The following is a 22,025-nucleotide window of genomic DNA, read 5'->3' on the forward strand; positions in this document are numbered from 1 at the left end:
GGTGGGTTTTGGGAGTGGCTCCATTTCTGAGTTTGCAGGGTATCCGGGGACCACAGTCTGTGGGGTTCCTCTAGTCTCTGTCAGAACAGTAAATCTGAATCTTTTTTTGTGAATTTGAAATTCGTTCTACATTTTTCTCCTGCTCTGTTCAGGACTCTCTATTGTGATCCCTGTTAGAGCAGTCGTTGGTGGTAGCTGGGCACCGTCTGGTTCTTCTGGGCTCAGGCTGGTGGAAGCTGTGGTTCATGTGGACTGTTAGTCCTTGGACTAATACTTTCCCTGTGTCTTTAGTTTTCTTAATTCCCCTTTGCTCTGGACAGGATGGGACCAATAGACATATCGTCGATGGCTGCTCACAAGCTTTTAAGACCCTGGACACTACTCACCAAAGTAGAATGTAGAACATTTTCTTTATGAACTGTGTGATGCCAGTTGACCTAGATATCCCCGAGACCATGGTCCCCAGCCCTCAGCCCTGGTAACTCTATCCGTCAAGGTGTTTGTATGTCTCTAGGAAGCTTCTATTACTTTACCTTTGTCAAGTTGTGCTGAATTCCATTATACTGTACATTGTCTTTTCCTTCACCAAAGTCACCTCTGTCAGTTTTGATTGATTGATTGGTAAACCTCCTCATTAGAAACTGTGTTTTCCTGCTTCTTTGTCCTTTAGTCTCTGATTGAATGTCAGGCATCTATGAATTTTACCTTGTTGGTTACTGGGTAGTTTTGTATTCATATCAGTATTCTTGAGCATCGCTTTGGGATGCAGTTAAGTTACTTGGACACAGTTTGTTATATGGCATCAGAGAATTCTTTAGGGCTAATTTCTCCCTATTACTGAGGCAATGCCCTTCTAAGTATTCTACCTGATGCTCCTTGATGTACAAATCTTTCTACTCTGGCTGGTGGCAATATGAAGTATTTCCAGCCCTGTGTGAGCTCTGGGATTGTTCCCTCTGCTTCTTAGGCTCGAGTAGTTTCCTCACACACTTGTGGTGCTCAGTATTCAGCTGAATACTTGAGGGGACCCTCTGCTGATCTCCTGAGCTGTTTCTCTGTGTAGCTCTCCCCTCTCTGGTCTTTGCCCTGCTAATTCTAGCTACCTTGACCTCCTCAGACACTCAGCTCTTCTGCCCAACATAGAGAGATCGCTGGGCTCCTCTCGGGTTCCCTTACCCTGAGCTGCTGTCTGGACACTTACTTCCAGGCAGTCAGATGGGGCAGCTTTAGGGCATTTGTTTTCCCACTTTCAGGGATCACTGTTTCACACTGCAATGTCTGAAAACCACTGTTTTCTATGTTTGAGGAGAACGTAAATCCAAACCCTCTTACTTTTTCTTGGCTGGAAACAGAAGTCTCTGGGGCAGGTGTGTCTTGATTATGTAGTTGATGGTTCTGAAACGTAGTATTTGAAAAAATGAAAGTTTTCCAGGAACCCATCCATCTTACCACCACCTGTCAGTTTGTTGTATGGTGGTGGCTTTTGCATGTTGCTGTGAAGCTGGAAGCTATGCCACTGGTATTTCAGATACCACCAGGGTCACCCATGGTGGACAGGTTTCAGGAGAGCGTCTAGACAATTACAGACTAAGAAGGGCCTGATGGTCTACTCTCGAAAATTAGACAGTGAAAACCTTTTGGTTCACAACAGAACGTTTTGTGACTGACTTGCTTTGGACATGTCATCAGGAGGGATCAGTCATCAGAGGAGGACTTTATGTTTGATGACGTAGAGGCCAACAAGAGCTTGAGAGACCCTCAGTGAGATGGACTGGCACAACAGACAGTCAGCAGCCTGGACCTGAACGTGCTGATGATTGTGGGGATGAGGCTGGACCACGCAGTGTTTTATTCTGTCGTACACGAGCTTGCCATGAGCTGGAGTCGATTCAGTGCCAGCTCACAGCAATGCACTTTAACTAAGACATTGTTTCAAACCTTCAGGGGACTGTTCTTTGGGAATTGTATTGTCAGGTACTTGAGTCAGAAGAAGATAGACAGGCCAATAGGTGAAGGTTTATGCTGTCAGGGTACCCAGAAACCAGAATCTTAAGCTGAACGTTGCTTGGTGAAAAGGGTTTGGGCCTTCTGTGAAATGTTTCAACCAGACTTGGATGATTATTGCTGCTTCTGTAGTAAGTGCAGAGTAACCAGCCCATGAAAGGCAGATACGATTATTAGCACATTTTTAACTAGGAGAGTGGACACCTCAACCGTTACCTGTTCTGACTTTGTTAATTCAAGAGATTCAAAACGTTCAACCAGCAGCCCTGATTCCTTACGGACAACTATTTATTCCCTACATTTAGGTGAGATAATGGATTAACAACCACTCAACTCCAGCAAAAATCACCCTGACCCAATCCCAATGGCCCTGTACTCCAAGCTAACAACAATTTTTTGTTGCATCAGAAGGACCTTGGTATTTAATGGAATCCTTTTTAAGTGACAGTAATTTTAAGACACAGGTGACCACTCCCTCTAATCTCTTCTAGAAATCAGGAATTTAAGGGCTAACTCTAGAGTAGTGAAGCCGCGTCACTACACGTGGCGCTTCCTCATCAGAAACCACGACTGAGTTAGAGCCTCCCGGACTTGATTGTTCTACTCACATTCTTCTGTTTTGAAACTTAAGGGAATGTGTTACAGTACAAATAACTGAGTCAGTTGTGGTAATACCTCTTAAACCCTCGAGGTGGTGGTATTTCCATAGTAAAAGGTGTTACCTTCCCCATTCCATCCCACGCTGCTGTCTTTCAGGAGTAGGAAGTTAAGTTTTCCTCCTCTTATAAAAATGGAAATCAACAAGATGGCTGCAGTTGGTGTCTCCCCTGTATACAAAACCAAGAAAAACCCAAGCCCCTTGATATTCAGTCAATCCCATCTCATAACAAACAACACAGTGCTGTCGAGTCAATTTCCCTAAATATAGGGGATCTTATTCCAGCCTTCCCAGCTTCTTGGCAGATCTTTGAGTGTGTTTGTGGCTTTAAGCTGGAGGTACACTGTTCAGAGACCCCTGAATTGACTTTTCTGGTTTTCAAATGCCCTGACTGAGGCCTTTGGGGATCTTGGGGGGCTCTATCATTTTTGCCTTGTTCTCACCTGTTCTTGGCAGGGACAGTCTGGTACCCATGGAATACCCTGTGCCCAGGGAGGCAGGCACTAATCATTGTCTCTGCTTGGATTCCCATCCTGCTCTCTGCCAGGCTGACCGAGGGTCTTCATATTTAGACTGTGACGATGGACCATTCCTGTCTTCACCCGTGTTTACTCAGGCCAGTTGTTTTCAAGGGGCCATTCAAGTAGCTTCAGGCACAGAAGAGTAACTGTACACTGCTACCAATTCATATTTTGTATTAAAAATTAAAATTCACATTAGAAATGTGTGGTGCAAATGGTTTACAGTCGGCTGGTGACCTAACGGTTGGTGCTTTGTGCGCATCCAGCAGTGCCGCAGAGAAAGGCTAAGCATTCGGCTTCTGTAAACATTATGCCCAAGAAAACCCTGTGGAACGCTTCCGTGCCGTTGACACGCGCGGCCACCGGGAACAGTTCCATGCAGTGACACACACGGCCACCAGGAACAGTTCTGCGCCGTGACACGCGTGACCACCAATAACAGTTCAGTGCCATGACGTGGTCGCCAGGAACAGTTCTGTGCTGTGACACGCGTGGCCACCAGGAACAGTTCTGTGCTGTGACGCAAACGGTCACCATGAGTCGGAATCGACTCATTGGTGATGGGTTTGGTTTTTTCTATAGTTAATAGTTAAATACATTGAGGTAAATTTTTTTGCTTCCTTTCCTTTCCACATTAAAACATTCAGCCCCTTCCCTCCTTTTCTTGTGCTTATTGTCTGCTAATTAAAGACTTTTTGGTATCTCCATTTCTTTTATCCATTCTCCACTGTCCGCTGATGTTGTAGAGGCCGACTTGATGTAGGACAGAGAATGGCATCCCTCAGTGTGACAGTGTGTGACAGGAAGGTGACTTCAAAATACCTCTGTCATGCCTTTGGGCTGTAGTCTGGCAGGGACCGTAATGCATGGCCATTGATTGGTCATCTGTGTTGCCTGGACGTGGATAGAATCCCTGAATTCCCTCTGTAGTCCCCTGGGGTGAGTCTGAGAGACTGATCACCCCATAGCCTGAATATTATAGTAACCATAATAGTATGCAGCATCCACAGAGGACTTACTTGCTAACTGCTTTATTTCACCCAGATGACAAAATGAGTGCCTTCTTCTCCTAGGTAGGGTCTTGGGTACTGGGGAAGTACAGTGGAGAGAATGACAGTCCATTTGTCATGGTGCTTACCTGCTAGTGAAGGCAAATAGTAATCAGTTAATTGTGTGTGTGCATATCTATACGTAGATATAAATAAACTGTGATGAAGGCTATGAATGAGCAGTACAGTGTGCTATAAAAGAGGTGACACTTGGATTATTTCTATTAAACCTGATTTTTTTTTTTAGTTGGGGATTTTATTAGGTGAGGGTAAGGCTCAGAAAAGTTGAGTAAGTTGCTAAAGGTCACACAGCTAGAAGGTGGTAGAGCTGGAACTTGGGACCCTCCAAAGAATGTGCTGCTCATCTCTGTGCTAGAGAAGGTGAATATCTACAGAACTAGCTTCTTGGTGGGGAGGTTGAAATTTGGATTCATGCCAGTAGACTCTAGCCCGCTGGTATTTCCTGTTTTGAGTCCTAGCTCCCTAGGAAAAGAAGTTTCCTTTAGGGGATTACTGAGGGACACCTTGTTCCCGAGAACACATCCACTGATTGAATGTTAGACCAGAATTATTGGGGATTTCAGGGTGTACAGCTCTTTCTCTGAATCCACCAGTCTTTGTTTCACCGTGAGGCTTACAGCTCAGCTGACTTTGTCATTGATTCTTCCTTCCTTTTTGCTGATTTGCACTTGCTTTTCAACAAATTTCTTTTTTGTTTCTTTCTTTTCCCCCTTGAATTTCCAGATTTCAGTTAAATATTGGGAATATCAGGCTCCTATCAGTACTTCAGAGGGTTAAAAAAGAAGAGTGTGGAAAAGGCTCCTGCCTCCTGCTGTGTTCTCCATTCAAGATGAAGGATTTACCCTTAAATGCATGCAATTTAAAAACGCAGACACACAAAATCTAAAATCTAAACATTTTATAATCAGGGCAAAAAATATTAAAGTAGGGACTGTTGTTTTCCTCTTGGCCTCTTCTTCCCTTGAATCCCTCTTCCAAGATTTTTCAAATCTTTTGATGCCCAGGATCCTAAGACACGTTCCTTCCTTCTCAGTTTTACTATGGACAGGGAAGGTAGGGTTCAAACCCTTTGTTTGGAGCCATGTTTGTGGTCACAAATTTGTATTTTTTTCCAGGAGCAGTGGAGGCACCTGGATTCTACTCAAAAGGAACACTACTGGGATCTCATGCTGGAGACCTATGGGAAAATGGTCTCAGGAGGTGAGGACATGGAGGGACTGCGAAGCCCTTAGGCAGTGTCTGTGTTCTTTTAGAGACACACATTCCACCTGATGTTCTCAGCGTGAGGAAATCATTTGTGACACAGTTGGGAACTGGGGTGAGTTGGAGCTGGCAGAGCTGTAGTAAGAACTTCCTTGCATTGGATGCCTAGGGCTCTCGTGGTGTGTTACATACAGCAACTCCTCTAATCTCCACAGCAGTCCTGTGAAATGGGTGATGGTAAAGTCCCAATTAAAAGACGATGAGAGTGTCAGATTGAGACACTGGCTGCCTGTTATATCCCTTGTAAGTGCTGAGTCAGGATGGAACTCAGCCTAGCTGGCTTTGAGTCCATGTTCTTTCCACTAAAACACACTACGTTTGCCAGACATTTTTGCAGTTGGTCACAATCCAAGCCCCAGCTTTCCAGGTGGTTTGCATGGCCTTCCTTCGACCTCCTCAGACTCTCCTTTTTTTAATTCTCAACGTATTTCTCGGTGACTTTGTGAGTACTAGTCTCTGACAAGTCCCACACATCCTTCAGATATGAGCAGCTGATATTTGACAAAGGCCCAAAGTCAGTTAAATGGGGAAAAGACCATGTGTTTAACAAATGGTACTGGCATAACTGGATATCCATCTGCAAAAAAATGAAACAAAACCGATACCTCACACCATGCACAAAAACTAACTCAGAATGGACGAAAGGCCTAAATATTAAATTTAAAACAATAAAGATCATGGGAGAAAAAATAGGAACAAAGCTAGGAGCCCTGATATGTGGCATACACAGTATACAAACATTGCTAACAAGCATGAACACCAGAAGAGAAACTAGATAACTGGGAGCTCCTCAAAATCAAACTCCTATGCTCATCCAAAGACTTCACCAAAAAAGTAAAAAGTTACCTACAGACTGGGAAGAAGTTTTTAGCTATGACATTTCCGATCAGCGTCTGATCTCTAAAATCTGCGTGATACTGCAAGAACTCAACTACAAAAAGAAAATAACCCAGTTAAAAAAATGGGCAAAGGATATGAACAGGCAGTTCAGTAAAGAAGACATTTAGGTACCTAACAGATAAATGAGGAAATGCTCAGGATCATTAGCCATTAGAGAAATGCAAATCAAAACTACAATGAGATTCCATCTCACTCCAGCAAGGCTGGCAGTAATCCAAAAAACACAAAATAATAAACGCTGGAGAGGTTGTGGAGAGACTGGAAGGCTTATACCCTGCTGGTGGGAATTGTAAAATGGTGCAACCACTTTGGAAATCGATTTGGCGCTTCCTTAAAAAGCTAGAAATAGAACTATCTTATGATCCAGCAATCCCACTGCTTGGAATATATCCTGGAGAAATAAGCGCCTTTACATGACCAGATATATGTACACCGGTGTTCACTGCAACACTGTTTACAATAGCAAAAAGACAGAAGCAACCAAGGTGTCCATCAATGGATGAATGGATGAATAGATTATAGTATATTCACACGATGGAATACTGTGCATTGATAAAGAACATCGATGAATCCGTGAAACATTTTATTACATGGAGGAATCTGGAAGGCATTACACTGAGTGAAATCAGTCAGTTGCAAGAGGACAGATATTGTATGAGACCACTATTATAAGAACTCAAGAAATAGTTTAAACAGAGAAGAAAATATTATTTGATGGTTATGTGAGTGGGGAGGGAGGGGAGAGGGGGTATTCACTAATTAGTAGACAAGAACTATTTTATGTGAAGGGAAAGACAACACACAATACAGGTGAGGTCGGCACAACTGGACTAAACCAAAAGCAAAGAAGTTTCCTGAATAAACGAAACGGTTCGAAGGCCACCATAGCAGGGGTAGGGGTTTGGGGACCATGGTTTCAGGGGACATCTAGGTTAATTGGCATAATAAAATCCATGAAGAAAACATTCTGCATCCCAGTATAGAGTGGCGTCTGGGGTCTTAAACACCAGCAAGCAGCCATCTAAGATGTATCAATTGGGCTCCACCCACGTGGAGCAAAGGATAATGAAGGACACCAAAGACTCAAGGTTGTCATGAGCCCACTAGACAAAAGGGCCACATAAATCAGAGACTACATCAGCCTGAGACCAGAAGAAGTAGATGGTTCCCGGCTATAACTGATGACTGCCCTGACAATAGTGAATTCCTGATGGAGCAGCAGAGCAGTGAGATGGAAACCTCAAATTCTTGTAAGAAGACCAGACTTAATGTTCTGACTGAGAGTAGAAGGACCCCGGAGGTCATGGTCCCCAGAACTTCCGTTAGCCTAATATAGGAACCATTCCCAAACCCAACTCTTCAGGCAGAGATTGGACTGGAATATAGGATAGAAAATGATCCGGTGAAGAGTGAGCTTCTTGGATCAAGTAGACACGTGAGACTTTGTGGGCAGCTCCTGTCCCAAGGCGAGATGAGAGGGCAGAGGCAGACAGAAGCTGGCTGAATGGATGTGGAAATAGAGGGTGGAGGGAAGGAGCGTGCTGTCTCGTTAGGGGGAGAGCAACTAGGAGTATGTAAACCAAAACCAAACCACACCCAGTGCCATCGAGTCTGTTCCGACTCATAGCGACCCTATAGGACAGAGTAGAACTGCTTCATAGAGTTTCCAAGGAGCGTCTGGCGGATTCGAACTGCCGACTGTTTGATTAACAGCCGTAGTGCTTAACCACTACGCCACCAGGGTTTCCAGGAGTATATAGCAAGGTGTATATAAATTTTTTTTTTTATGTGAGGCTGACTTGATTTGCAAACTTTCACTTAAAGAATAATAAAAATTAAAAAAAAAGAATCGCACATTTTTTGGACCTGGGATCCCTGAGCTGAGAAGCTCGTTGATCAGGAGAAGATTGATGACAGGGACCTTCCTCCAGAGCAGAGAGAGACAGAGAAAGAAAGCCTTGTCCTGGAGCTGGAACCCTGAATTCAGACATCTACCCTTGTAGACTGTGAGAGAATTAATTTCTGTTTGTTAAAGTCAATCACTTATGGTATTTCTGTTATAGCAGGGGTAGATAAACTACAACACCTACCTTGACCCAGACCCTGGAGAGTCTAGAAGGTCGGCCTGCCTGGATAGGCAAGGAAAAGCCATTGCAGGTTCTTAGAGTGAAAAAAATACTCGGAAAAGGTTTAGGAAGATTAACCTGGCAGCATATACGGGATGGGCTGGAATCACCGGGAGAAGAGGCACCCTGTGGGCGGCTGGTGCACGAGTTCAGGTCACTGGAACAAGATCCTGGACGAGTGTAGAAGCATCAGGATTAACATGGAAAAAGACTTTTCTCAAAGATACAGTAATTAGCCAGTCTGCCAGGTCTGGACTAGGATCAAGGGTCAGAATCACAGGAGAGAGCGCATGTGCTGTTTTGATTGACCACATAGAAGAAGAGCTCATAGTTAGAGCAGGCCAGCAGGCGAGTGAGCCTCAAAAGCCATAGACTCATACTGCTAATCAAAATCGCCATGAATGTTTTCTTTATTTTTTTAGTATTTGAGAAAACGTTCCTTCAGTTTATCTGTAAGAATTCAAAATAGGCACGAATAGATAAACAAAAGATTTAAATGGCGAAAGTTTATGAATGTTAAATCCGGAAACGTTAAGAATCTGTTGTATTACCAGGTCCCTGGGTGGTGCAACAGTTAAGTGTTTGACTGCTAACTGAAAAAGATTGGAGGTTTGCATTTACCAGGGGTGCCCTAGAATAAAGCCCTGGTGATCTACTTTTGAAAAATTACCTGGACCCGTTGCCATTGAGTTGATTCGGACTCACGGTGACCGTATATGACAGAGTAGAGCTGCCCCATAGAGTTTTCAAGGAGCACCTGGTGGATATGAACTGCAGACCTTTTGGCTAGCAGCTGTTGCTCTTAACCACTGCGCCACCAGGGTTTCCATGGAAAAATTAGCCATTGGAAACCCTATAGAGCACAGTTTACTGTGACGACACACATGGGGTCACCATGGGTTGGAATTGACTCAACAGCAACTTGTTGTCGATGGTTGTATTATAAAGATCAGATCATTAAAATAACGTGATACTGATGTAAAAATTGATGCGTTGAGCAATGGAGCAGAAAAGGGAGCCTAGGAAAAGAAGCTGGTGTATGTAAGAAGTTTACATATGATGGAGGAGGAAGCGACCCAAATTAGTAGGGCGAGCCAGTGTCGAATGAGCAGCGTGGACTGGGAAGACAAATTGGATTAGATTTTATTTATATAATATACTGAAATAATGATGCCTGGTGGTGGAACAGTTAAGTACTCAGCTGCTCACCAAGAAGTTGTTTCTAACCCACCCATCACCTTTGTGGGAGAAAGACCTGGTGACCTGCTACTGTAAAGATTATATCCCAGAAGACCCTGTGGGACATTTCTAGTCTGTCACACTGGGTCACTATGAGTTGAAATTGATTCGACGATACCCAGCAACAACAACATACCAAAATAAGATGAAAGCAGCTTAAAAAGAGATAAAGCATGAGTATATAAGTAAAGAAGAAAATGAGTGTATATTTAACTGATGTCCAAATGGGAAAATTTAATATATAAAATTTAAATATAAAAATGAATATTTAAATATAAAAGCAATGGAAGAAATCATTAAGGAAAATATTAAGACTTGATTATATTTAAAAAGAAAAAAAAAAACTTAAATTTTGTGCATAAAAAATAACCTCAAAGGTAGCGTAAAGAAATTGGTCAAACACATTTTCCATAAATATGAGAGCTCATGATTTTTTTTTTAATATAGAGTTAATCTGAGTTGATTAAAAAAAAATGACTTGCCCAATGAGAAATGGACAGCAGCAGCCTTGGAGCATGAAAAGTAACTCATAAATGTGAACAATAGTTTCATCCTTTAAGGAATTAAAATTTAAAACAATTAAACATTTTTCATGTATCCAAATGGCAAATATTTAAAAACACTCAATACTTAAGTACTGAACACTTATGCCAGAATATGGCATAGTTGCTCTGGAAGTTGGTTTGGCAATAGGTATCAAGGGCTTTAGTCCTTGGGTGGTGGGAAGTGTAAATACACTTGGCTGCTAACTGAAAGGTTGGTGGCTTGAGTCCACCCAGAGGTGCCTTGGAAGAAAGACCTAGAGATCTAATTCTGAAAAAATCAACCATGGACAACGCTATGGAGCACAGCTTTTCTCTGACAAATACAGAGCATCCTGAGTTAGAGAGACTCGACAGCAAGTGGCAGGTGGTACCAAGAGCCTGAGGATCCACGCGTGCTGACACCCTAATTCCACTTGGAGGAACCTTTCGTAATATATTGTTCACAAATGAGGAGAAAACTTAGAACAAAAATTACTTATTACAGCATTATTTATAATAACAAAAACGCAGTAAATAACTTAGTTTTCTACAGGAGGAGAATTCTTAAACAGCTTACGTGTAGTACATTACTATGATGGACCATTATTCAGCCCTTAAAAGTATTTACAAAGACTTTTTTAAGGCAAGAGACAGTGCGTTTTTGATTTGAGAGGAATTTGTTGGTTAACAAGTTCAGGTCTAGCTCTGGAGCAAGTAATTTTGGTGTTCAAAGGTACCAATACATGAAAGAAAAAGGTAAGTTGCTTCATTAGGTTACAAGAATAAAGGAATATATAAAAGTATGAAAATGCGTTCTACCAGTAAAATAAAAATCTAAAGTATGCATCGGTGTTCAGTGATGTTAGTCAGAAACCTGAATTACGATGAGAAAAACAAAATTTTAGCTATCTCTAGGAGTTAACAAAGGATATGTGGATGCTGGATTCAAGCACAGACAAAGGCAGTCACTTATACACTATAGCTACACTGCAGTAAATCCATTGTAAAATTACCAGTTACTGCACTTAATGAATTTTAGGATTACTTGAGATTGGAAGAGTCCATGTAAAATCGATAAATGGCATAATTTACAATGTTATGATGCAAAGCTTGATATAGAACTGTATATACAACATGGTATCTCTTGTGTAGGGGAAAAGAACGTGTATGTATAGGTTAAAAAAAGACTGGAAGCAAATGTTTGCTAATAATTTTTATCTCTGAGTAGTGTGATTGAGGTTGATTTTGATTTTCTTCTGTATATTTTTCTTCCTTTTTTCTTTTTTGTATTTTTTTTCTTTTCAAAAAGTGTTTAGTGATATTTCTTTTTTATATATAATCAGATAAGAATTTTTTTTTTTTTTAAATAAAATCCTTTGCCTCAAGTTGATTCCAACTCATAGTGATCCTATAGAACAAAGTAGAACTGCCCATAGAGTTTCCAAGGAGCGCCTGCTGGATTCTAACTGCCGACCTTTTTATTAGCAGCCGAATGCTTAAAATACTGTGCCACTAAGTACTGTCATAATATACTTGTTTTTTTCTGGGCTTTAAGAAAATCTATACTGCTTATTTATAGAGAGGTCAAAAAAGTTCGCTATGAGCTCTGTTTTGCTATTTAGAAATTCTCCTCAGCTGCAGAGCTGAACCACATATTCTTCAACACAGGGCACGCAAAGTATAGTGCCAGGGATTCAGGCTGGATGATATTTTCTTTTCTTTGCTCCCTGATGGCCTCTTAGTAAAAGAATCCATGTTTTATGATACATCTTTTTTTCATATATGACTTAGAAAACAGGGCATAAAATTTACTGAACTGTTCCAAATCTTTCTTTTTTCTTGTTTCAGGAGATAGGCAGGAGAGTGACAAAGAGAACCTAAACTTGGAAAACTATAGGAACCAGGAACCTCCAGATGCCTACAATGATATCTTAGGAGAGGCCCCTCCTCAGGCTTCCCTAAGTGGCTTCTTCAGTGAGGATGAGCCAAGTCGCTTTGGAGAAGGAGAGCATCTCCCTGAGGCACAGGGAAACCTCCAAGGAGCAGGGGGAGGGGAACAGCTCTCTCCTCAGGAAAGGAGTTCTGGGAAACAGCTAGGCCAACATTTGCCAAATCCTCACCCAGGAGACCTGTCTTTACTGTGGCTCGAGGAGAAGCCAGAGGCCCCCCAGAAAGGTCAGCTGAGACCCCCCATGGCCCAGAAGCTCCCTACCTGCAGGGAGTGTGGAAAAACTTTTTACAGGAATTCTCAGCTTGTTTTTCACCAGAGAACTCACACAGGAGAGAAGTATTTTCAGTGCCATACCTGCAAAAAAGCCTTTCTGCGGAGTTCAGACTTTGTGAAGCATCAGAGAATCCACACAGGAGAGAAGCCTTGCAAGTGCGATTACTGTGGGAAAGGCTTCAGTGACTTCTCTGGATTGCGCCACCATGAGAAAATCCACACGGGAGAGAAACCATACAAATGTCTCATCTGTGAGAAAAGTTTCATTCAGAGGTCAAACTTTAATAGACATCAGAGGGTCCACACAGGAGAGAAACCTTATAAATGCTCCCGCTGTGGGAAAAGTTTCAGCTGGAGCTCGAGCCTTGATAAACATCAAAGATCCCACTTGGGGAAGAAACCCTTTCAATAGCAGGACTCTTTTATCCCATTTTTCTCTCTCTCCATTTAAAAATACATAGCTTTTGGAATCATCTGCAGGAATTGCATCTCATATCCCTGGTCTGTTTTCATGGATTGGAGATGGGAGAACCTGTAGATGGTTTTGAAGTTGGAGGATAGATTTGGCTCCTGGACTGGATTCCATGCCAGCTTAATTTCTTGCTTCTGCATCAGGAGAAAGAAATGTCTTCATCTTTCAGCTCATTGCCTTGTTCAGAGTCTTCTCTTAGACCCCTTGGGGAAAAAAGTGTCACTTGGAGATTGACGTTTAGAAGCGTCATCTGGGAAGAGTTTAAGAGAGCAACTGTAATTACTGTTCATGGGAAGAACTTCTGATCAGCCCTTTAGAGCCAGGATTCCAGAACATGTCTTCCTGATACAGAAGAGCAGGCAGACATAGAGAAGTAGATGGTTCATGTACAGGTGAAAAATGAACTTGAAGTGTCCTTGTTTTAAATAAACTTAGTAGAGTCACTCCCGATCTCCTTTGTGTCTGAAATGTTGACTGTGTTGACTATCACTCAACATGCGTTTTCTCACGGAAGATCCCAAATTGTAGTTGAGCTCCTAGTTGAACCCATACAGACCTATTAAGTTTAGAATAGAGCAGAACAGTGATATGATAGTGCTAACGTAAAGACCAGGTTGTGAGAGCTTGGCTAGTGCTTGGCACTGTGGTGTCTCAGGTCAGTCTGTCTTTGGTGCCCACCTGCTGGTGCCCCTCAAGCTGCCCCTTTTTGTCCTGACATCCCACTTACATGATCATTTTTGCTAAAGTGCTCTGTGCTTTAAAATTATCTTCATTACCTCCTTTTGTTGGAAGGTGTTAAGAAATCAATAGGATTGATTTTATAGTACTGCCTAGAGGTTTACGAACAGATATATCTAACCTGTACAAATGACCTATTCTTCCAAAGATGCTTGCTGAAAAGTGTCCTCTCGCTTGTGTATCCTGAGACTTCCACTTCCTCTTCATTTTGTTGTCTTCATGCCTGGCTGTATTGTACTGTTCGGGTGAGGATCTAGAAGGAAGATGCTAATTAGCAAGACAGCTATCTCCCTGAAAACAGATTAACTTACATGGTGGAAGCTCCAAGATGTTGGCAAACAGTGGGAAGTGAGTTACTGGTTAATGGGAGAGGAGAAACAAACCTCAAGTTAGAGTTCCTGAGTCCCAGAGAAATCTGTCAACTCCCTTACTGCATGAAGATGAGGGAGAAGACTCCACATAATGGGGTGTGGGAAACCCGGGCTGACAGTAGGAAAAATACGGAGGAGTTGGCATCGGATTCTGTATTCTGCATAGCAAAGATTTGTGGGATGGCAGACTTTGATGCTTTAAATCAGGGTTTCTCAAAGTGTGATCCCCAGACCAGCAGCATCTGCAACTTGTTAGACTTACTGAACCAAAGACTTAATGAATCAGAAATTTTCAGAGCTGGGCCCTACCAATCTTTGTTTTAACAAACCTTCCATGGGCTCTGATGCCTGTCCAAGTTTGAGAACCACTACTCTAAATAGTAATTGATTAAAAAATAAGTCTCTGTAGGGTTATGAGGGCATAATGACACTAGAAGGAATACTGGGCCCTCCCAGTCATTTCTTTCCAAACAAGCCTACCCATAGAACTCTTTATACATCATTAAAATCGTGGAACCCTTTGAGCTTCCAATGAAAATTTCTTCCATAGAAAAAAACTTAGGAAACATAGGTTAAAAGTTTTAGAGGAGAGGACGGAGCCAACATGGCACTGTAGACAGACTTACTATCCTCTCCTTCTGAAGCAAAGACCCAAAAATCTAAAACAGATATAAACATCAGTCCTGAAACTCTAAGCATCAAATGAAGGAATAAAGAACTAGATTAAATACTAAATGGAAGAAGAAACTGACAAAAAACAATGGGGAGAAATATGAAGTGGACGTCCCCTGCCAACTAAAATGGCCTAACGTGGCCTTGAAACACAGCCAGCAATGACAGAGGTCCGTGAATACGGGAAGGGAATTTTACAGAGCACCCAAGACTAGACAGAGTAGCTGGTAACCAGAGAAACAAGCTTTCCCACCCTGCACTGTTTTGGTGAGTAGAAACAAGAACCCCCGTATTCCTGCAGTCCCCACTGCCAGGAACCTCATTATGAAACCCCACACCTCCCGTTTCACCCTACCTCCTCCTACCTTGCACCTTTTTTTAATCCTCTTTCTTTACCCTTTCCACCTAGCTCTGTACACCATCTACTTCCCTTCCTTCTGTCCTTTGCCATGTTTCCATGGCTAGAGAGCTAATGACCTGCCACTGCCCCGGATCCATCCCACCTCTACCCGTTGGCTTTCACCATGCCACCATTTTTTTTCTATTTTTCTTTCTCCTTTCCACCTAGGTCCATACTAGCCCATGGGTGCCCCACCCCACCCACTGACTGTTGCCACACCACCATATTTTTTTCTTTCTTCCTCTCACCTAGCTCTGTACATCACCTACCCTCCCTTCCCACTGGTTCCTGGGATGTCCAGCCCCCACTCACCAGGCCCTATGATTTCTCCCTCTCACCTAGCCCTCTAACCCTCTTCCTGCCAGCCACCACCAGTCACTGCAGCTAGAAAGCTATGGGTGCACTGGCCTGCCATTTCCCCAGAACTGCCCTGCCCCACCCACCAGACCCCACCATTCCATCATGTGTTTTTTCTTTCTCCCTCTCATCTAGCCCCATACATCATCTGCTCTCCCTTCCCACCTGCATCTGGGTCTGCCCAACCTCATTCGTCATCCCCCATGGTGTCATCATTTTTTTTTCTTTTTTTCCTCTTTCTTCTTTTTTCACCTACCTAGCCCAGTATGTCACATCTGCGCACATTCCTGCCAGCACCTGCTGTGCCCCCGTGTCTGGAGCATCCCTGGCACTCAGGTCCACCACTGCACCAGGCCTGCTGTGCTCCTTCCTTCCTGCCACTTGGCCAGCTGCTAAATGGTAGGAAGTGAGCCTGTTCCACTCCTGTCCAACATCCCTGCTCATCTGGCAGAGAGCTATGAACACTCCCACACTGCAGGACCAACATCAGGAGGCAGACAGTGCCCACCCAGTATGCCTTCAGCCAGCTCGCCAAACCAGTGTACAGCAAAGCAGGCTCACCTTGCCTGCTGTAGCCCTGTCCACGTGGACGTTTGTAAGAGCTGTTGTGCCCACAGAAGAGCAAGCAGCAAAGCACATCCAGCCTGCCTGCCCTGACATATCAAAAGAAAACAAAAAAGCAGGACCAAACAAATGAACATACAATCAATACACAATACAGAAAATCATACCTTAACATATTGGAGGCAGCAGACAATATCAAAACATAAAGCAGGATAAGATGGCTCCAGCTATTGACCAAAATAAAGAATCAGATAACCTTTTAGAAGGAAAGGCAGTGGAAGTACCTGATATGGAATTCAAAAGACTGGTATTTAGGGCACGCCAAGAGATTATGAAAGAGATCAAGGAAAACAGACAAAACCGAGAAAAACATAGACAAAATCATGGAACAGAAAGAGTCAAAGAAAACAGCCAAAATCAAGGAAAACACAGAAAAAGCAATAGAAGGATTCAGGAAAATAATACAAAAACAAAATGTCAAAGTAAACAATTAGAAATCATACAGAAACAGCAAGTGGAAATCCAAAAGATAAAATTTCAGAAATGGACAACTCAATGCAAAGTTTTAGGAGAAAATTTGAAACAAATGAAGACAGAATCAGTGCGAATGAAGACAAATTCATGGATGCCACGTCGAGGAAAAATGAGAGAAAAGAATGAAGAAAAATGAAAACCTGAGATTTATGTGGGACACAATCAGGAGCAAAAATTTGCATGTGATTGGAGTTCCAGAACAAGGATAAAATGAAAAACACAGAGAATATTGTTGAAGATTTGCTGGCAGAAAATTTCTCAAATATGAAAGATGAAAAGCTGACCTTTAGCTCTTCCATATCTGTTTTTGTTTTTGATCTGTCCTTTTATGAGAATGGTGTGAGGAATTCTCCAGCTACTATTGTGGAACTGTCAGTATCTCTTCAGTGCTGTTAGAGTTTGTTTCATGTATTTTGGAGCCCTGCCGTTGGGTGTATAGAAGTTTATGATGGTTAAGTCTTAATGATGGATCCTCCCTTTAATCATCATGCCCTTCTTTGTCTTTTGTGGTGGATTTTGTTTTCAAGTCTATTTTATCTGAGATTAGTACTGCCACTCTTGCTCTTTTTTGGTATTTGCTTGATATATTTTTTCCATCCTTTAATTTTTTAATAAGTTTACATCTTTGTTTCTAAGGTGTGTCTCTTGTAGACAGCGTATCTATGGATCCTGTTTCTTTACCCAGTCTGCCACTCCCTGTCTCTTTGTGGGTGCATTTAGGCCATTTACATTCAGTGTAATTATTGATAGATGTGAGTTTCTTGCTTTCATTTTATAGTACTTTATTTTTTGTGGTGCTGACATTTTCTTTTCTCTTACCCTCCAGTGCTGAGTTTGTTTTGTTTGTGGATTTCTTTGTCATTTCCCTTATTTTTGTAGATTTTGTTTTTATTGAGACTTTGTGATTTTCTTCCTTATTTTGATAAGTAGGTTTTTTAACTTTCTTTGTGTTTACCTTGAAATTTACCCTTATCTTCCTTTGAACCAGTCTATTATTACTTGATATCACCTTGCCTTAATCTCCATTGGAAACTTCTATACCTACACTGTTTATTCTCTCTTTTATTTGTCTGACATTGTTGTCATTTACAGATTAACCTCTCTGGTTCCCTGTTGTAATTCTTTTGGTTTTGGATTGTCCTTGAGAGTTCATTTCCTATGTTGGTATCTGGCTGGTATCTTGCATCCTACATTCAGGCTGTGGTCTGATGTTCTCAGACTGAAGGACTCCTTTTAATAATTCTTGTAAGTTTGGATTGGTTTTTACATATTCCCTTCATTTCTGTTTATCTGGAAATGTTCTAATTTCACCATCATATTTGAATGAGAGTTTCACACCGTATATTATTCTTTCTTGGCAGTTTTTTCTTTGAAGGTTTTATATGTGTCACCCCAGTGCCTTGCCTGCATGGTTTCTGCCGAATAATCAGAGCTTAGTCTTATTGATTCTCCTCTGTATGTGACTTTTTGTTTTTCGTGAGCTGCTCTCAGGATTTTTTGTCTTTGGTTTTAGCAAGTGTGATTATGATATGTCTTGGTGATTTTCTTTTGGGGTCTATATCCTGTATGGGTTTCGTTGAACGTCTTCAGTGGTCAGCTTTTCATCTTTTATGATTTTAGGGAAGTTTTCTGTCGGCATTTCGTCAATGATCTCTGTGTTTTCTGTTTTCTCCCCGTTCTGGGACTCTGGTCACTCACGGATTTTTGCTTTTGATTGTATCCCTCTTAATTCTCAGGGTTTCTTCATTTTTCTGGTTTTTCCTCAGTTGTATCCAAGTGTTTGTCCTCAATTTCGCTGATCCTGTCTTCTGTAATTTGAAACCTGCTCCTCAGCCCTTCTATCCACTGTCCATTTCTGAAATCTTGTTGTTTATCTTTTGGATTTCTAATTGTTGTTTTTGTATAATTTCTAGTTGTGAATTTATTTTGGCATTTTGTTCCTGTATTAATTTCCTGAATTCTTCCATTTTTTTTTTGCTTGTAGTTTCCATGGATTTGTCTGCTTTTTCCATAAATTTGTCTATTTTGCCCTCATTTTTGTCTGCTTTTTGCTTCAACTCTTGGATAGCTCTGCATATTAGAGATTTGGATCTCCTGTCAGGTAGTTCTAGTTCCTTTTTTTCTACTGGAAAGTCATCTGGTGGTTTATGTTGGATGCCTACTGGAACCATCCTGTCCTTTTTTTTTTTTATGTTTTGATATTGTTTGCTGTCTTTGGGACATTCAGTAGTTATTTTCTTTGTTTATTGATTATAGATCTGTTTATTTCATCCTTTTTTGTTTTATTTGGTTATGTCTGAGCAGGCAGTCTGTGCGTTCTTTGCTGTTTGTTTATCTGTGGTCATGATACTTTTCACCTCCTTGTCCAATGGGCCGGGCCAGTCACTTAACCGGGGTGCAGCAGGGCAAGTCAGCTGAAGCGGAGGGGCTGTGATGGGAGTCCATGCTGGGCAGGTTCCAGTAGGCCGTACCTATGCTGCTTGGGGCTGTGATGTTCAGTGCCCAGTGAGGTTAGGCAGGAAGGAGGGGGAGGTTGTGATATGTGGAGCTAATATGGGTATGGGGAAAAGGAGAAACAGGAGCCAGAAATAAACAAACAAAAAATGGAGTGCTAAGGGAGCTTGTGATTGGGGTGAAGAGATGAGAAACTGAGAAACAGCGAAAGACAAAAAGGGAAAAAGGAAGAAAAAATTGATAAAAATTTGGAAAAGAAAAAGGAGAGAAGCCCCCAGGGGTCCCACTGGTGTGGCTGCAAAGATTGGGAAAGTGTCTCCCAGGCTGCACAGTATAGCCTGGCTAGAGGGGGTATAGATGTCACACAGCACCAGGTACTCAGGAGACCGGAAAATTAAGTATAGAGAGATGAGAACTGAGAAGTTAAGAAAGGAAGGAAATAAGAGAGAAAAGAAAACAGGATGAAAAAAGAAATGCCACCCTGGGTTGTGCAGACTGGGGATGTGGCTCATAAGCCATGGTAGAAGGGGCTCCCAAGCCACAAAAAGAAAAAACGGAACAAAACAAAACAAAAAAGCCCCAGGGTTAGTGTGGTGTCATGGGCCGGGGGAGTGGTTTCCCAGTCAAGCGGCACTTCACAGCCTTTCAAGAAGAATCAGAGATGGCACACGGAGCCAGGTGATTGGCTGAAAGGAGGGGGAGGTGGTGGGAGGCACGAAAGAAACCAAAAGAAACGGAAAAAAGGAATACAAGCAACAGAATCCAGGCGGGCTGGGGCTGAAGCAGTTGCCTTCCGACCAAGACACTGTGGCCAGTGGCAAGCGGAGGACACCGGGCCGGGGAGGGGGGCGGAGAAGGGTGGGGGTTTGGAAAGTGTATATCGCTGGTCACTGGGTGCTGTGTCTCCTGCTGGAAAATGTGTGAAGCTCCTTTCCCGTACTCTGTGTTCACCTATCTCAGATGGGGGTGGTGCGAATCCAAGTGGCTTGGTCGCTGCAGTTCCCATCCAGCTGAGCCACCACAGCCAGCCAGGAAGTGCGGAGGTAGAGCTGCAGGGAGAGGGTGGGGGTGGGAAAGTGTCTATGGCTGGTTACCAGGTGCTCTGTCTCCTGCTGGGGGCTCCATGAAGCTGCTTTCCTGTGCTCCCTGTCCGCCGATCTCTGACAGGGGTCCAAGATGGTGAATTCGTGCTGTGTTAGCTGATAGGGGACCTCTGCGCATATCTCTCCTCGCTCTCTGTTCTTATTCCATTGGGTGTTTAGCCGAGTTCTTTAACTGTTCATTTGACATGTCGGGTTCCAGGAACGCTTGTCTCTGTTTCACATAGTTTTTTGCGTCTTTGTTGTGGATGGATGGCGTGGTGCTTCTGTCTATGGCATCATGTTGGCCGAAAGTCTCCAAGACAGTCTTCTTAATAAATGGCACTGGTTAAACTGGATGTTCCTCAGTAAAATAATGAAACAGGACCCATATCTCACACCATACAGAATAACTAATTCAATATGGATAAAAGACCTAAATATAAAACCAAAAGCTATAAAGATCATGGATGAATAAATAGGGTCAATGCTAGAGGCCCTAATATACAGCATAAATAGGATACAAACCATAGCTAACAATACACAAACTCCAGAAGATAAGCTAGATAACCGGGGTCTTCTAAAAATTTAAACACACTCATCAAAAGATTTCACCAAAACAGTAAAAAGAGAACCCACAGACTGGAAAAAAAAAATTCTGGACCAGACAGAGTTGAAGAATAAATCACTTTATTAGCAAAGTTTCAATATTATGAAATTCTTCCCTCATCCCTGTGCCCACACTTACCTAGCTCAGAGTCTCACTGATGTTTGGCAGTTCTCCAATATCCCTAGAGGAATTCTACAGAATTGTGAGAAGTCATGATTTCCCATCTTTCTAAATATCTGGTGTACCCTTACCCATCCTCGCCTTTGGGTAGCCTCCTGCTCAGCCTCTTGCTTTCTCAGTGGCTCTGCAGGAAACTAGATCTGGAGAAGCAAGGCTACTCCAGCTAGAACCCACTTGGATGGGCTCTCCTTAGTTTTCAGGTTGAAAGTCCACTCATAGGTTGGTCCCCACTGACAAACCTTGTGCAAAGACTGGGGATAGACACTTTGCTTACCCTAGTAATTCCCAAACTTGCTTGACCACAGGACCCTTTTCTTTAGAACCGATTAATTTTCCCATAGTACTAGTGTTTTATGGAAAATACTTTGGAAAATGCTGATCCAGAGTCATTCACAAAGTACTTGCCTGTGTCCGAGTGGCTCTGAGCCACTCATGCTATGGGCAGAGTTTGGTTTATTTTCCATAAAACTGATTTAAAGGGAATGATGTGCCCCTTTCAGTTCAGTTAGAGGCTGATATGAAATGTGGTGAGTACCCCCACCACCATCTGAGTATTTATGATTGGTAGTAGGGATAGAAACTTTTTTCACCCCACACACCATAAAACCGACCCCTTTAAAGTATGTGATTCAGTGGTTTTTAATATATTCAGGAAGTCGTGCAATCATCAGTAGTAATTCCAGAACATATTAATCACCCCCAAAAAGAAACCTTGGAACTGTTAGTGGTGGGGTATTGAATTCTCTGTCATTGTTGTCTCCTTCACTCTTCAATTTTGTTAGTTTTTGCTTCATGTATTTTGGGGCTCTGATGTTAGGTATACTTATGTTTATAATTGTTATATTTTCTTGATGAACTGACCTTGTCATCATTATAAAATGTTGTCTCTAATAACAATTTTTGTCGTAAGGTATGTTTTGTCTGATATTAGTATCGCCCCCACAGCTCTCTTTTGATTTGCATAGTATATATTTTTCTGTTTACTTTCAACCTATTTGTGTCTTTGAATCTAAAATATGTCTCTTACAACAGTGATCATGAGGATGGTGCAGGAATGAGCAGCGT

General features: G+C 42.3%; 1 protein-coding gene across 7 annotated transcripts in view; it reads left to right on the plus strand.

Annotated features, from left to right (window-relative positions):
• The window catches only part of ZNF18 (zinc finger protein 18), a 150,876-nt gene that overhangs the window by 77,985 nt on the left and 50,866 nt on the right, over positions 1-22,025 (plus strand). For 2 of the 7 annotated variants that reach the window (XM_049859559.1, XM_049859555.1), the window contains exons 5-6: positions 5,369-5,453; positions 12,154-13,451. The exons of 3 other annotated variants lie outside the window; for them this stretch is intronic. In XM_049859559.1, coding sequence (XP_049715516.1) covers positions 5,369-5,453; positions 12,154-12,941 — 873 coding nt within the window. In that variant the 3' untranslated portion in view covers positions 12,942-13,451. Of the gene's footprint in view, positions 1-5,368; positions 5,454-12,153; positions 13,452-22,025 lie in introns of those variants that run through there. 2 more of the 7 variants (XM_049859558.1, XM_049859561.1) reach the window with 2 other exon arrangements.

The sequence above is a fragment of the Elephas maximus genome, chromosome 19 (genome assembly GCF_024166365.1).
Source record: "Elephas maximus indicus isolate mEleMax1 chromosome 19, mEleMax1 primary haplotype, whole genome shotgun sequence".
Lineage (NCBI taxonomy): Eukaryota > Metazoa > Chordata > Mammalia > Proboscidea > Elephantidae > Elephas > Elephas maximus.